Source organism: Doryrhamphus excisus, chromosome 5 (assembly GCF_030265055.1).
Source record: "Doryrhamphus excisus isolate RoL2022-K1 chromosome 5, RoL_Dexc_1.0, whole genome shotgun sequence".
Taxonomy (NCBI): domain Eukaryota; kingdom Metazoa; phylum Chordata; class Actinopteri; order Syngnathiformes; family Syngnathidae; genus Doryrhamphus; species Doryrhamphus excisus.
In genome coordinates this window covers 6,120,546-6,138,329 of record NC_080470.1, presented here as the reverse complement: position 1 = coordinate 6,138,329, position 17,784 = coordinate 6,120,546, and the positions used below count along the sequence as shown (strand labels likewise).

At 40.4% G+C, this 17,784-nt stretch overlaps 1 protein-coding gene across 1 annotated transcript in view; it reads left to right on the top strand.

The window, feature by feature from the left end:
• Positions 1–17,784, top strand: part of LOC131129242 (ephrin type-B receptor 1-like) — a 69,332-nt gene that overhangs the window by 13,584 nt on the left and 37,964 nt on the right. The window contains exons 2-6 of the mRNA XM_058072551.1: positions 9,432–9,496; positions 10,032–10,322; positions 10,819–11,037; positions 11,126–11,306; positions 17,425–17,580. Of these exons, the coding sequence (XP_057928534.1) occupies positions 9,432–9,496; positions 10,032–10,322; positions 10,819–11,037; positions 11,126–11,306; positions 17,425–17,580 (912 nt within the window). The remainder of the gene's footprint in view (positions 1–9,431; positions 9,497–10,031; positions 10,323–10,818; positions 11,038–11,125; positions 11,307–17,424; positions 17,581–17,784) is intronic.

The window sequence follows — 17,784 nt, the reverse complement described above, 5'->3', positions numbered from 1 at the left end:
TTCACGGGAAGAACATGCAAACTCCACACAGAGATAGCCGAGGGTGGAATTGAACTAGGGTCTCCTAGCTGTGAGGCCTCCGTGCTCACCACTTGTCCATCGTGCAGCCCAGCCCTAATTTCTGGTTCCGTATTCTATGAATCGATGAGTAACCGATTATCCTCTCAAATGTGATTTTTTTTTTGTATTTTATTTTCTTTGTCGCCAGTGAAAGAAGACCTAGTATCTTTGTGTTTCTTCTGCACTGTACTCCCAGCTGTGGCTGTTCACATGAGGCTTTGGCCACTGGTGCCCTTGCCTTCTTTGTAAGGATGCTGTAGTCATCACATTCACAATGTACAGTGATCGCTGATGACAGATACCAAACCACATGCATCTCCGTACAAAAACTGTAACCTTAGCTTCAAAAAACATCTTATGCTTGACTGTGCAGCTCGCTTTTGCAGCACACCAATTGTGTGTATGTTGATTGCAAAGGGACTCTCAGATGTGAAAATTGTGGAAGCTGTCCAGTATATTAGAGTCCAGGGACAATATTGGGATCCCCGTTTATCTATGGGCAAGTGACATCACTCCCCTGTGGGGCAGCTTTTATAGACTGTTGCATCCGGCCAGCTTCAGAAACTGCCCCCAGCAGTTGCCATAACTTCTGGTTCAGGGAATTTTAGCATCTGTTAATATTTTTAAGTGCCAGCTCTTTAGTGGCTGCTTTGCAATGACAAGTGAAGCAGCAAATTGTCCTTCGCACTCCGCAATGACTAGTCCCGTCATCAAATAAATTGAATGATTTATATTAAATGGATGTATCGACCATGTGTAAGTTCTGTTGAAATGTATTTCTTAAAGGTGCAATGAAAATGCAGAAATGTGTTTTGCTTAAACTAACTAGCTAATACATTTATGTCCAATTATTACTTTTGTGAGTCTCAAATTCTATCAGGAGTCACATTTACTTCCAAGACTGCTCACGGTTCTGGCTCGTGCTTTTCCATCCCCTCATCTTATGTTCCATTTTTGACTGGGAGCTCCAATAACCAAAAACTGCTGCTTGACAAAATGTGTACTATGTGGGAACGTCTCACATACGGCATTGTAAAGGATCGTGTTGTCCTGTTGAAAGACACACACACACAAGGCATGCCCATTGCAACGTCTCCACATCGCTGGCACCCCTCCAATTTAGCAAAATCCCAGATGGGATCTCGCTGTTGTGTCATAATGTTGGAAGCCATCAGGACCATCCAGCCATCCATCTTCTTCCTCTTATCCGAGGTTGGGTCCAGAGGGAAGCAGCCTAAGTAGGGATGCCCAGACTTGCCACATCCCAAGTTCTTCCCAGTCCTGTTGAGAGGGATGGTTTCTCCAACATATCCTGGTCTCCCTCCCTCTCCAAGAATAAGCCTGGAAGGCATCTTGACCAGTTGCCCGAGCCACCTGATCTGGCTCCTCTCAATGCAGAGGATCAGCGGTTCTACTTTGAGTTTCTCCCCGATGACAGTGCTCCTCACCAGCGAAAAATCATTTCAGCTGCCTTTACTCACGATCTTGTCGTTTTGGTCACTACCCAATGTGGACTCCGGTCTGTTGTGATGAAGAGGGAGCTAAGCCGAAAGGTAAAGCTCTCAATTTACTGATCATTCTACGTTCCTATTCTCACTTGGTCATGAGCCATTATACCATTGGACTACAATCAACACCAGTAACCAATAACCTTCATTGTGACAAGGAGAACTAGCACTTTATATTAGAAAAATGCAGTTTTAGTAAGACAAAACTTAAGCTGCTACTTCAGGGGCATGGCCTCTTTTTTTCAAATGAACTCCTGACACCACACATTTTCTAGGTCATGGCTTTTTTTCAAGCAGATAGGAGACTGAGAGTTGAGGTGAAATCAGAGGGTGAGATAGTGCCACCAGCAAGTCTGCGCTAAAACAACCACAGAGCTCTGCGATTGACTGCTGGTGTGGGATGCTTGTACAATACAAGTATGTGACAGAGAAAGGTGCTCAGGTGTGACGGCTCAGTTGTTCTTTGAAACAGAGACAAGTGTTACATCTCTGCCCACATTGTCATCACATTCTGTCATTCTCGTGGAGAAAACCAACATGTGACAACATGACACATCGGATCCTCAACCTTATATCCTAAGACCACTGAAGTAAAACCATGTGTGCTTCTTTTTCAATTAATCAGTTTACATTCTATGATATAGTGGAGTATTCCTACTATTTTCTGAGGGTTGATTTTTGAGACCACCAACAAAAAGAAAATAAATGCGAGCTGATGCCCACTCTAATTAAGCGTGGACTTTGTCTGTGTATGTAGGTGCCACCGTATGCTATTTCAATCCTCACCCTCCAATCCTCTTGCTAGCTTGAGGACTTCTATTGTGATCGATGATAAACATTTGCAATAAAATTGACTGTTATTAGATTTGATTCACTGCCCCATTTACTGGAATGGTTCGCAGCAGAGTGTGAAGCAGCTGGGATGAGACTCAGCACCTCCAAATCTGAGGCTATGCTTCCCAGTTGGAAAAAGGTGGATTGCATCCTCCGGGTTGGGAGTGAGGTCTTGCCTCAGGTGGAGGAGTTCAAGTATCTCAGGGTCTTCTTCACGAGTGAGTGAAGGTTAGATTGTGGGGTCGATAGCCAAATTGGCACAGCCTGGAGAAACAACAGTCCACAACCGGACTGTTGTGGTGAACAGAGACCTGACTATGGAGGGTAAAACCCTCAATTTACCGGTCGATCTATGTTCCCACTCTCACCTATGGTCTTGAGCTTTGGGTTGTGACCAAAAGAACGAGATTGCAGATACAAGTGGCAAAAATGAGTTTCCTCCATTGAGGGGCTCTGTCATGCAGGAGCTACTCAGAGTATAGCCGGTGCTCCTTCACATTGAGAGAAGCTAGTTGAGGTAGCTCAGGCATCTACTAGTCCATATGCCTTCCTGACACCTCACTGGTCAGGTTTTCTGGGCATGCCCAGCTGGGAGAAGGTCCCGGGGCAGACCTAGGACATGCTAGAGGGATTATGTCTCACAGCTGGCCTGGGAACGTCTTGGGGTCCTCCTGGTAGAACTGGAAGACTTAGCCAGGGACCGGGAAATCTGGACTTCCCTACTTGGACTGCTGCCCAGTGGCCTAGACTCACATAAAAAGAAGAAAATGGATGGATGGGCAGATTTGATTCAGCTACAATAATGTACCCCCTTTCTTTAATTTGCAATGTTGACCAGTGACCAAGAAGACTATTGACGCACAAACCAAGCTTCAGCTTCTCACAGAAAATGTACAATCTATAAATTGCTCACCACCAATGAATGATAATTAACAATGCTGATGAGGAAATTAGCTGTGGAGAGCTGTGTGGAGACGGCTACATTCATTGATATTCTTGTAGCTACAGTTGCTGATATTATTTTGGCTTGGTTGACCATTCAAGTAAACACCCCTGGTAACGGGCATGTATTGGTATCAGCAGATTCTGGGACCTCCAATCATTTTTGTGAAGAATGCATCATTCATCATTTAAAAGCACAGTTGGAAAAAAAATCTAATTTCCAAATATTTTTTGTACAATAATCTGTACATTGGAGAAACATAATACAAGCAAGGTCAGGAAATAATGAAATGGAAATTGGCTTTTTCCACACATACAAGTGGAATTGAAAGAATAGCTTTGTTGTCATGGACACGAGAAAGAGCCACAACTGAATATCAACTAAACCTGAAAATGAACAAAACATTGTAGAGTGTCCTCCTTGGTGAACTGAGGTAGGATGAAACCAATTAGCACCGTTCATTTGCAATTAGGCATGTTCACTGACAAGCCACCACATTCGGTACAGAAAATGTGCAAAATCGAATAAAATCCAATTAAACAGCTGCATCAACAATTCTGCTTTTACAACAATAATAATGCTGATTTTTGAATGTATACATTTATTATTATGATTGTGAGTAGCGGCATAGACCTGAAATGCATTTACAGTATGTCTACTCTGTTGGTCAACACAATTATTGCTAATTAATTTAATCTAACTGTATTTACTTTCATACAGTATACAGGGTATTGAGAATATATCCAATCTATTTTCTATGTATTTATTGCACAAACTTTAAAGTAAACAGTAAACATCGTATTACAACATCCACAATCTGGTATACCAAAAAAACCCCCACATCAATTCAACTTTCAAAATTGTTTATGAATTATGTATCACAGTTGTACTCTTGTGTATTTGATATACACTGGTGTTTTCAAGTTATCATTCTGCTGATGCAACATTTTTTGAAACTGCTGAACAGACACTTTAGAGGAATCGAGGTGAACCTTTTAGCCAGTTATTCAGTTTTATGTAGAATGCAGCAATGATTGGATGAGGTGTCTGTGTACAGTCCAGAGTAAATACTACAGAGTTAGAATGTATCTGTTTAAGAAACAATTAGATTAGGGCTGTCAAGAAATTTCCAATTAACTTATATTTTGCCAGAAATTTTCACTGTATGTTATTAACATGAAGAAAAGTCATTCATTCATTCATTTTCTACGGCTTTTTCCTCACGAGGGTCGGGGGTGCTGGAGCCTATCCCAGCTGGTTTGGGGTGAGAGGCGGGGTACACCCTGGACTGGTCGCCAGCCAGTCACAGGGCACATATAGACAAGGGGCACATATAGACAAACAACCATTCACATACCTATGGACAATTTGAATTAGCCAACTAGCCTAGCCTTTTGAAAACCCAAGCATGCACGGGGAGAACATGCAAAGTCCACCAAGGGTGGAATTGAACCCTGGTCTCCCAGCTGTGAGGTCTGCACGCTAACCACTAGACCGCCATGCCGCCCAAGAAAAAATCATAACACAATTATATACTGTAGATCAATTGATCCAAATTAACTGAAAATGTAAATACATTTATTTTATTTTATTTTATTTTATTTTATTTTATTTTATTTTATTTTATTTTATTTTATTTTATTTTATTTTATTTTATTTTATTTTATTTTATTTTATTTTATTTTATTTTATTTTATTTTATTCATATTTGTGTCATGGCCAGATTACGCCAAATAAGCCAAACAAACTTATCCTGTTAAATAAATTGCCTATTTTTGAATCAATGAAAGTGTCCTTATTACCACAAGCCAAAATACATCATTAAATTAAATTCATATGGGACAAATAAGAGTCATTTTTTTGCAATCCATGACGACCGTTCGATTCATCGTTTCCATAGTTGACGAATAGGTGACTATCAAAGTAGTCATTAGTTCACACCATTGGCTTCTGCAGTACATCACTTGAACTGCATCTGTTTGTAAATGCTTTCGTGATACTGTGTCATTCCACTTGAACAACTGATTTGTCAACAAACATCTCTGTGGGCACGATGACGTCTAGCACTCCAGGAGGGCTTTCAGCATGTTTACCTTGTGAATGTGCATGCCCTTGATGGTACTCTTCATCCACAAATCCTTTAAGACTGTTAGTGGCACGACACACACAGAATATACTGTATAACGCACACACACATTCACTCAAATATACATCATGGCTAATTGGAGCTCTTTGGACAGAAGAGTCATTTGCTGGGGGGGATGCTAGTCTAATTAGCATACAGTGGTCAGACCTCACTTGCCATTTGATCAGCAGCACTTCCAGATCACATGCAGTGAAATATAATAATAAAATTAAACAGCTGTGATGGAAGTAGCTTGATGTCTCCCTTGTGGTCCTCAAAAAGCATTTAACAGCCAGTGTAAGTGCTATAGCGCCGTACAAATTTGCCTACTGTTCCTTACCGCTATTAAATGCTTTGGGTTTCATTCTGTTGTCCAGCATCGACTCAGGAGGTGTGGGGATGGGTGCGACCACAGTCTCCGATATGTCAAAAGTAATTAGGCTGATCACAGAGTATTCCCTGTTATGCACAAAAAGGTGTGTGCCGTTAATTAGAATGATGTGCAGTTACACTCTAATAAGCCTAGCACAGACAATCAAGGCTACATTTTATTCTCATTAGACCTTCTTTCCTTTAACCATGAATTCCCTACATAATGGTTGCCTGAAGTTGTAAATGGCTTGGTTAAATAATAATAATTGTAATACACCTAATTACAGTAGAAACTTTGATGTGCTATGTGTTTTTATTCAAAACTTCTCACATCTATTGTAATTGTAATTTTGTAATTGTAATTTTTAGTATCTTATACTATGTATAATACAAAAAAGGTACCTGGGCTGTGATGTGAGGGCCAGTAGTGTTAAAAAAGAACACATCATGATACATATATATTGCTTGCATTGGTTCTATAGTGGAATTCAGCCTGTTTGTGGAGGCGGAGCTACTAACATGAAGACAAAAGACATGGTTTCTGAGGCGAATGTCACAGCCGACAGCCCCAGTTTAGGAATATTTCAGTTTTAAACAGAATGAAGAAGGTGAGGACATAAACAAACCGATGTTGCATTTCTTCGGAAGTAGTGACAAGGAAAAAAGGGAACATGACCAACTTGTACGAACACCTGAAACACAACCTTTTCAGTGTTCTTAACTGGGGGGGATATCGCTGGGGATGCAGCAGAGCCTTTGTCTTGACAGCCAAGACTCACAGGGTGTTTGCTCGGAAATGTAAATACCGTATTTTCCAGACTATACATCGCATGTTTTTAGACTGGCTGTTCCTGCGACTTATAAATGAAAATATAGTACATATAATTTCACAGACAGCCATAAGAGGGCACTCTAGACTTAACAATTCAATATTTAAAAAATAGACGTTAGCATAGACAACTGAGAACTGAGAACGACAGAACACCCCAGACTGGGAGAAGGTCCCCAGAATACCCCACAAAAGAAAATAAATTGCATTGAAATTAGCAGCTAAAAACAATAATCGAGCAGCAGAGAGAAAGTTTAAGTAAGTGTGAAACTTGTTAGGGACTGGCATAAAGCAGAGGCTACTCTTACTGCCATGAAGAAAACAAAACAGTTGCTGTACTTAAAACTGTTATGTTACATAAACACTGGACACCTTTTCTGTTCATGTTTATTTTTCGTGCAGCTGAATAACTATTGTGTTAGCATAACTTACACCTATTCAGCCGGTTCTCTATTATTTTATTGTTAGAACTTGCCTTACAAGATGACGTAATGTCTGTTTTGGTCAAGTAGTTTGTAAAATAAATTACCCGCAAAAAATGCGACTTATACTCCAGTACGACTTATATGTTTTTTTTCTACCTTAATTATGCATTTTTGACCTTGTGCGACTTATACTTATACTTGTACTTATACTTGTACTTGTACTTGTACTTGTACTTGTACTTGTACTTGTACTTGTACTTATACTATACTCTGCAGCGACTCATAATCCAGAAAATACGGTATAAACAGAATAGAGCAAAACATTGCTCAGGTCAAACAATCAGAGGACGGAAAATGATAACATTATTATATGCCGGCTAGCTGGTCCTGTGAGGTGAATCTGAAATCTGATTGATTAACAGAACTGCCCCCTTGATAATCATGTTTACGTGACATGGGACATGGGTTTCTGTGTCAGAAAGCCCAGAGCCCTCATCAATAAAACTGTGCCAGACACTCAAAATACGCATACGGACAAAAATATATTTAAAAAAAAAAGCAACTCCACCCCTCGCCACGCCCTCCCCACATCAATTCACATTACACGGCATTCTTCTGAATCATGGCTGCTGAGAAGCCGAAGAAGAAGAAAAAGAAGTGGAACTTTTGTACACAGAATACAAAGACTTTTGAATGAGCATAGCAGAATAGAATGAATACAAAGAAGGATGAACTAGCACTATATTTTTGACTGGGGATTTTTTTTTTTTTTCCAGAATGTTTGTTGACAAGACGACACTGAACGCACTGAAGCTACAAATTGGATAGGGACAATTTTTACCGTTTGAATAAGCTTTGGTCTGTGATTTTTGATAGTCGAATACATTTCGCGTGACAAGCATTTTATTCCCCCAAACGACCTTCATTCTCAAGGGAGGGCTTAGAAAGTGGGCTCTGTTGTAATTAGGGAAGCTTTGCTGACAAAAAAAAGTGAAGGGGCGGATAAAAACGAGAGGAAGAGTGAAGGGGGGGTTGAGGGTAGGAAGGGTGTGAAGAGGTATGGAGATAATAAGAAGCAGGGTGACAGCACGGGTGAATACAAGAGGAAGAGAATCAAGGGGCTTGCCTCGCAGTGTGATGTTGTTTCATTTCCACACCATGTTTTACCATAAAAGGTTGTGAGTCAAAGTGTGTGTCAGCATGCTGTGCAACTTATGTCAGCCTTATCATTGATGTCTTAATTGTGCGTGTATTAAGTTGACACACAAGCCATGCAGACAGATTTGACAAGATCGCTAATCCTTGCCCTTCGGTTTTCATGAATTTTATTGTTTTCGTTCATTTTCTACACATTTTGTCCTCATAAGGGTCACGGTTGAGGTGGAGCCTCAACTGACTAAAGTGTGGGATGTGGGTTGAAAACACACATACCTCGGGTGAGCTCAGTGTATAGCCACTGTACCTTCATTTTCAATTAAGGTGGCATCTAGTCCAAAAGCCTCCTGGATGCCTTCCTGGTGAGGTTTTCTAGGTATGCCGCATCGTAAGAAAGATCCGTGGTAGACCTAGGACACGGAAGACGGGTTATGTGTTGCAGCCAGCCTGGAAATGCCTCAGTGTTACCCCGGTGGAACTGAAAGAGATTGTCAGAGACTGGGAAGTCTGGACTTTCCTACTGAGACTCCTTCCCCTGCGACTCATGAAACATGAATGGAAAAATGGAACTGTCACCATAGTCAACCTTCCCAGTTTTGAAGACAACCATACCGTAAATTACAAGGATTAAACATCACATTTAATCCCCTACTAATCTGTCTAAAAAATACAATTGTATTGTCAGGCTTCTGGAATATGAGGATTGTAATAAAATGTGTTACATTGGTAATTACTAGGCTTAAGAATTAGTCCTAATCTGTGCTCAGGTTCCCTTTTGAAATTCTAATGAACGCAGTCAGAAACTACAGAAAATCCTCAGGTTCTTCAGTGGGATGTTACATTTCTTGACATTGCTATTTTTCATGGAAAATTCCAGCTATGGATTTGTGTTAAACTGGTTAAACTTGGCTGTCAGCTGACTTAAGTCCATTACTATTCGTAATGTATACTGCTGAGCACAATGTATATTTCCGTAGCTATGCAGTTGACACATTAGTATGATACATTAACAATGCATACTACTATACTACACAGGATGCTGGGAACACTTTGATATTTTGTAAACCAACACATGTATCTATGCAAAAAAAAGTTATATACTGTATATTTTGAGAAAAAAAACATCTGTCGCTTGCACACTACTCTCTCATGACATTTTTTCCCCTCCTTTGTGTTACAGAAACAGTGATGGATACAAGGACAGCAACGGCTGAGCTGGGCTGGATATCATTCCCTGCAAATGGAGTAAGAACAATGCTATTCTATGTGAGGTTGGTGTATGAGTGAGTGCGTGCTATAATATGCTTCATGGTGATTTATGAACATGTGTCAAATTTGTTATTACAGCTGCATTTTAACACCGATAAACCGCTATATACTGTATTGAAAATCGAGTCTATTAGTAGTAATACAGTATTAGGATAGGACCCATTCAGATCCACATGATAGTTATTTTTCTTTTACCTCTTTCCAGAAGTGTGATTCACAGTTTGCTACTATCATTGTTTTCATTGGCTTACGGGGTGCATACAGTATGATTGAACCCTGGCAACAAGGAATTATGCTTGTCTGCTTTCGGTGCACTGCCTACCATTTTTTTCCCTGAGGTCGAGAGGAAACAAAATGTGAGGAGGAAAAAAAACCTTTAATCTGAGTCAAGGTTTGGTAAACCCATTAATCATTTAGCCTCTCATATCTTCTCTCCCCACTCCCCCCCCCCCCCCCCCACACACACACACACACATTCCCTGCCTGTTTGTTTCACATGATTTTTACTCAGTGGGAGGAGGTGAGCGGCTATGATGAGAACCTCAACACCATCAGGACGTACCAAGTGTGCAACGTGTTTGAGCCCAGCCAGAACAACTGGCTCCTCACCACATACATTGACAGAAGGGCGGCGCTGCGTATCTACGTGGAAATACGCTTCACTGTACGAGACTGCGCTTCCATCCCCAGTGTCCTTGGTTCCTGCAAAGAGACATTCAATCTTTACTACCTGGAAACAGATAGGGCTGTGTCAGAGGGCATCAGAGGGGTGGAGTATTGGGCAAATGCACCCTTCCTTAAGGTAACTACACCATGTTACATCCATGAGTTTTGCTCTTATGTTGCCATAATGTTTGCTTTCCAGGGTTAGCATAGAATACTGGGTTTGTTTACCCGAAATACAAATGGGTTACTCTAGTGGTCAATTTTTGATAGCACATTAAAATGCACTGCCACCGCCACTGAGCTAACTTATTAGCATCTAAGTTTTACTTACTCTAAACTGAAGTGTTTCAAAGAGAGAGGAGGGTGGACAAAGTAAGAAGCCAAGATCTTACCACTTCCACACTTAATGGGAGAAAAAAGTTTTTTCACTCTATCATGTTGGACATGCCATTGCTGACTCCATACAGTGTGAAGGTAATTTTTTACTTAAAATAGTACATTGAATTTATTTAGGAAAAAGCCCAATAGAATGAGGGAGCCTTGTTCGTAGCGTGATGTAGCAAGGGGCGACTTTATCCTTTTTAAACCAAGAACACTGTTTCTCATACACTTTATTTTTTCCTTTGCAATAGGTGGACACCATTGCAGCAGATGAGAGTTTTTCCCAAGTAGATTTTGGCGGACGACTGATGAAAGTCAACACAGAAGTGCGTAGTTTTGGCCCACTCTCCAAAGGAAAAGGGTTCCATCTGGCCTTCCAGGACCTGGGAGCCTGTATGTCCCTTCTTGCTGTTAGAGTATTCTACAAAAAATGCCCCAGCATTGTTCAGAACTTTGCTTACTTCCCAGAGGTACGGAATGTATACAATTTATCTGCTGTTTTGTTTGAATTTTGTGCATAGAAATAATTTTTTTAAATGTCTGGGTTTTGTTTTTCAGACACTCACTGGAGCTGAGTCCACATCACTGGTAATTTCTAGAGGAAGTTGCATCCCCAATGCAGAGGAAGTGGATGTGCCCATAAAACTTTACTGTAACGGCGATGGAGAGTGGATGGTACCCATCGGCAGCTGCAGCTGTAAGCCTGGTTACGAACCAGACAATGGCAACTTGTGCAGAGGTAAATCTTTTTAGTAATGAGGCTTACCAAAATAAAAAAGGAACTCCGACAGCGAATCAATATTCAATGAAAATCAGTTATTAGCAGAATGTGTGTGAATATGTTCATTTAACTGTAAAATATCATATATTTTCATTTATATATTTATAAACGTAATTAGTCCCCCTGTGCCCCACAAAGACATGGATGAGTAAAGGCTGTACAATAAACAGAATGAGAGAATGCATGACACCTTCATCATGGGACCGCCTTCATCAAATCATCTCTTGTACTGTATATTCACTTATATCTAGACACACACTACTGAGCATACATTTATTATTTATTTCAGCCTAACACAGCTCACAAATAGTTACACTTTAGATTTAAAGGGGACCTATTGTGCTTTTCCACTTTCCTGACCTATAAGTGTTGTTACAATGTTGTATTGTCATGTTAAACGATGCCAAAGCGTCAGATAATGACGGAAATTAGCCCTGAAAGAAGGTTTGGGTGGCACTGCCGTTTTGTGATGTCGTTTTGAGCCAGATCTCCTTATATGGGCATGCCCGGGTACAAGCAGTAGGCCAGTAGGTCAATTCAACAGACCGTTTGAGCAGGAAGCAGGGCATCCATGGAAACGCAGCAAAAAGGGATACAGAATCTGGAAGATCTACAAAGCTTTCTGAGCCAGTTACTGCGTATAACTGCTCTATAGGAGTCCACAACTCGAAACAAAGGGCCGAAAGAGAGTGTAATAAGTCCCCTTAAAGCTTCATTTGAGCAGGAGTGAAAAAAAATTGAATGCACTGACCAAGCCTTCTTGATATTATTTCACTCCCTTCCCAGTGGTGATGGTAATGAGCAGTAAAAAGTAATTGACAGTACAAGGAGCCATGTCAGCCTTTTTCGATTACATAACACAATAATAACAATGCATCCATCTTCTACCATCTACTGAAGCCAAGACTCTGGTAAAGTACTCTTTACTTGTCTTTGACTGGCCCATGTACAGAAAGTTGAAAAACAGAAATTCTAATAATTTCACTTCATGTGTGGATTAAATTCATTCATTTTGTAGCGCTTATCCTCACAAGGGTCGCAAGGGGTGCTGGAGCCTATCCCAGCTGTCTTCAGGCAAGAGTCAGGGTACAGGATGGCCAGCCAATCACAAACAAACAACCATTCACACTCACATTCATACCTGTGGACAATTTGGAGTCGCCAATTAACCTAGCATGTTTTTGGAATGTGGGAGGAAACCGGAGTACCCGGAGAAAACCCACGCATGCACGGGGAGAACATGCAAACTCCACACAGAGATGGCCGAGAGTGGAATTGAACTCGGGTCTCCTAGCTGTGAGGCCTGCGTGCTAACCACTCGTACACCGTATTAAATCCATTAATTAAGTAATTAATAATCATGTGCACACCTTTACCAAAATCATGACACTTGTCATATATTTAGCTTGTTAGCTTGCTTCCACAGTAGTGAATAACAGCAGTTAAAGAAAGACTGAGTGTTATTCCAGCTGGAACTAATTGATGTGTAACGTCGATCACTTGTAATGCAAATTATGTTCCGAAAGAGAAGGTTTCTCCGAAGCGGGGTTGTACGCCCTCTGAATGAATCAAATACACACGGGAAATAATATATTAAAAGCCAACCAATCACAACCGACCTTAAGTTTGAGGTTGTTTTTTTTAACTATAGGTCATGTTACGCAAGAGGGTTCGGAGGGGGAGAAATGAGCGATGAATCTAACTGCGATGTTGCCAGGGACGACTGTATATGTAAACTTAATACCACAACGGTATTTATCTGCCTTTTCAACTCATGGCTTGGTACATTTAACATCCTCAATGATGTTCCTCTGTGGGCTGAGTCATTTCAATCTGAATGGTGTAAATTCAGCAGAACTTATTATGAATGAATAATCACAGGCACAGAAACGTTCTCAGATGTATTTCTGCTCAAGGGAGCAGCTTGCAGCAGAAGCAGACTTGGGTGAAGATAGCACAGAAATAGTCCTCATCTTTCAATGTTGCTCATTTACCTTCCCTTTTTATCTGCCCTCTTTCCCCATTTCCTCTCTGAAGTAGTTCCTCTCATTTCTTATTTTCTCTGGAGACTCCCATCCATTGTGTGTGTATGTGTGTGCTCGACTGTCTGTGTGTATTTAGTATATATCTGTAGTATATATCTGGATACAGTGGTGTGAAAAAGTGTTTGCACCCTTCCTGATTTCTTGTGTATGTGTTTGTGTATGTTTGTCAAATTTAAATGTTTCAAATCATCAAATTGATGTATTAGTCAGTGACAACACAACCTGAACGAAAGTTTTTATTATATAGGGAGGAAAAATTATCACTCTCTTAACCTAATAACTGGTAATGGTCATGGTTTTATTTCATTTCAACATGCATCAGATTACAATCCAAAAGGAGTAGGAAGAAGCAAAGCTTATTAAATCCTACCCCTCCATCTGGTACTTTTACAATCAGTAACTGTTACATTTGTTCACTTCCTGCTGGTTGGGCCACCCAAAGCAGCAACAACTGCAATCAAGTGTTTGTGATCACTTGCAATGAGTCTCTTTAGAGCACTGTGGAGGAATTTTGGCCCACTCATCTTTGCAGAATTATTGGAATTCAGCCGCACGTTGGCGGGTTTTTGAGCATAAACCACCTTATCAAGGGCATGCCACAGAATCGCAATAGGATTCAGGTCAGGACAGAACTGTAATTATAGTGGCACATTAATTACAGACACAGTCAGCAAGACAGAAATGTATTAAAAAGTATTTTGTCACAAAAAAAAAACATTTGGTATGCTCTGTGCCTAATTGTATCATAAGTTCAACTCAATTAATTATTTTGGTCACTAGGTGACAATTTACAGGGGACCTATTATACTCATATTCAGGATTTGTACTGTGTTCTGGTCTCCTATAGAGCAGTTACACACGATAACCCATACAGAAAGCTATCTAGATCTTCCAGACTCTGCGCCTCTTCCAGTGTTTTCTTGAATCTCCTGCCCAAACGGTCTGTGTAATTCACTCCACCCTGCTCCTACTGAGCCCAGCTCGCCGTAATTGTTCACACTCCGAAGCACTCCGGAGAACTTCTGGAAACCTAGGTCCGTGTTTACTGAATGCTGGCAATCTGCATCCCATAGTAGAACTCTGTGTTTAAAAAAATGACTCTGTAAAACACAGCATGCAGGGCCATCCAAAACCGCTTCTGGGGCTCACTTCCAAATGTGCAAACCTCATTATCTGACACATTAGCATCGATTAAGAGGAGAATACAACATTTACTGGTCAGAAAATAGAAGAAGCATAAGAGGTCCCATTTGAAGGCAGCGCAAGTTAAATTATATACCCATATATTTTCATATATAAGTCGCACCACACTATAAGTCACAGAACCAGATGGCGACTGTATGAAAAAAAGGGGTGACACAATCAAACAACATTTACCATACTACGCAATGTTATTAGAAGTCTTTGACAGGCTGAGCTCGGAAAGAGAGATAAGTTCACAAAGATGTGTATAGATGTATAGAGAACTAACAGCGGCACATGTTGCCATGGTGACACACCCTATGTGTACCAGCAGGTTGTTGAATAAATGACCTTGGCAAGCCAGATGTCTGTCAGCCCATTCAAAAGACATAAACACACACACACACACACAGTCCTGAACTTCAAAGGAAGTCAGACTCGCAATTATGACGACACAAGCAGGGTGACAGTTTGTGTGTGCGTTTGTGTTTGTTGGAAAGGTAGGAGGAAGTAACATGCCGTGGTGAATGATGTTTTGGGGGAAACAGGAAATAATTGGCCACTTTGTGACAGATTTAGCGTGAAAAAACACAGTAGCCGTGCTTGTGACCTGACTTCTCCCGTACTCAGTCACCAGTTCAGTGACTTTGGTCCATTTAGATATTGTTAAGGTCAATAGTTTCCAGTTACTGACTGTCTCACACTGTAAATGTCTATTCAGTCATCCATATAAACAATTGTCACTGAGCCCTTTGGAATTTTTTTTTTACGTTAATACAGGTTGCTCATTAATGTATTCATCAATTTGCTTTGGTTAAAACATGTTTTCCAATTGTGTTCAAATAGTTATTATTCATGAAGACATAGACAGGCTGTAGAAAGTTATGATGTTTAATAAATGTTTCTGTAACATGATATTATTGGTGACATGCTGACAAAAACCGGCAGACACCATGATCCGACTCAAACTCACAAAGCTTGCGGTAGCCTCATCTTAGGTTTCTGCCTTGTATTTGATCGGGAAACGTGCAAATTACAGTGCAGTGATTGTCATCAGTGATTGTCCTTGATTGTCGTTCGACATTGATGTCTTCATAGGACGACATGCTCCAGGCAAAGCACAACAACAGACATGATAATGCTCTGCTTCTCTGCAGGCTCCTTCAGACAAAAGTGGGCATTTAGGGAGGGGCGTGTGAAGAAGACAGAGGAGCTTTAACAAATTGTTGGAGTGGGGACAGAGCATGAACTGAGAAATTGCACTAAAGTACCAGTATGAAGTCAGTCACGCAACTAGACGTTTTGGTGCCAGGCTGATAGCTTTCTTCACAAAGTGGTTCTTTTGATGGGTTGAACTGTTCAAAGAGTTTGGAAACATGTAATTGAAAAAGCTGTGGTGCTTTATTGTAACCCGACTGCCGACACTTACTATGCCCCTTCAGACAAGAAATTAAAAAACACATTAATGGGACTCATGGGTAATTGTAATTCTTTGTCCATCCATCCATCCATTTTCTGTACCGCTTATCCTCAGGAGTGTCACGGGCATGGCGGGGTACACCCTGGACTGGTCGCCAGCCAATCACAGGGCACATATAGACAAACAACCATTCACAGTTACTATGGTACCAATTATGTCATTGTATGGTCATATCACCTCGTACTTCGGTACAAGGTGCATTATTAAAAAAAACAAAAAAAAAAACAAACTTAAACTGTATTATGGAAAGCAGGAAGTGAACAAATGTAACAGTTACTGATTGTAAAAGTACCAGATGGAGGGGTAGGATTGAATAAGCTTTGCTTCTTCCTACTCCTTTTGGACATGTGGAACTGTGAACTGATTATGTGATGCACTCAATTGTAATCTGATGCATGTTCAAATGAAATAAAACCATTACCATTACCAGTTGTTAGGTTAAAAGAGTGATAACTTTTTCCTCCCTATACCTATGGACAATTTTTGAGTCGCCAATTACCTATGTTTTTGGAATGTGGGAGGAAACCGGAGTACCCGGAGAAAACCTACGCATGCACGCCGGGGAGAACATGCAAACGCCACATAGAAATGCCCGAGCGGTGAATTGAACATGGGCACTAACCACTCTTCCACCATGCAGCCTAATTGTGTGTTTGTTTTATGCAGGCAAGTGGTGATTAATCATGATTCATTAATTTGAAACCGAAAAAATAATCATTTGACAGATTTAAATAATATTTAATAATTTATAATAATTTTTGAGTTTGCAGTATTTCTTTTTCAGACCTTGTAATTTCCCTTAATTTATAAGAGCATTGTATTAGTTTGTTAGTAGTTAGTAGTTTTAAAATGTGAAAAACAAAAGAACTACCTTATGTGTTGTTGCACAAGTTTGTATTGTTTCATGTTTTTAACAAAATAAGACTGGAAGGTTGAAGGTGTAAGAAGGACCTTCACCAGTCTCTCAGAAACTGTAAATACCAGTTATAGATCACCTTGAATTTAAACCAGAACCCAAAGTACCCTATGTAAGAATCCAATCCACAGTGACGCTGTCTTTCAATACAAAGCCGGTCTTATCTCTGGCGGATAGCAAATAACGAAACATGTCTGCAAGCTGAATAAAAGAAAGTACTTCCTGCTCAGAATAGGTGCTCCTGAATGATGAAAAAACTGAAAACGGGGTGCACTCTCTTTAAATATTCATATGTGTTTCAAAAGGGTAAATTGTGTGATTTCGTAGATATGAAACACTCTGACCCAGATAACAAGACCATAATCTACTGCAAAGAAAACCAGGAAACATAAAACAGATTAAAATGATACAAAAAAGTTAAAATACTTGAATAATTTCTTTGTTTCTTCACAGCATGTCCACAGGGCACCTTTAAATCAACCCAGGGGCCCGGATTATGTCAGCAATGTCCACTTAACAGTCGGTCTACTATTGAGGCTGCTACCCTTTGTGGATGCCGCAATGGTTACTATCGTGGTGACATGGATAAACCAGAGGACCTGTGCACAAGTGAGTGGCTCTCTTTCTCAAAAGCACATTCAATCATTCCAAAACTAACTTTTAGCATCTACCAACAAACACAACAATCCCATAATCCAAAATGATCACATACTGTAGTTGAGCAGGTTGCAAGGGATGTTAAAAAATTTAGAACAACACTGTCAGTCAAATGTTTTGCAAAATTGGTCATTTCAACTGGAAACAAATTCAAGT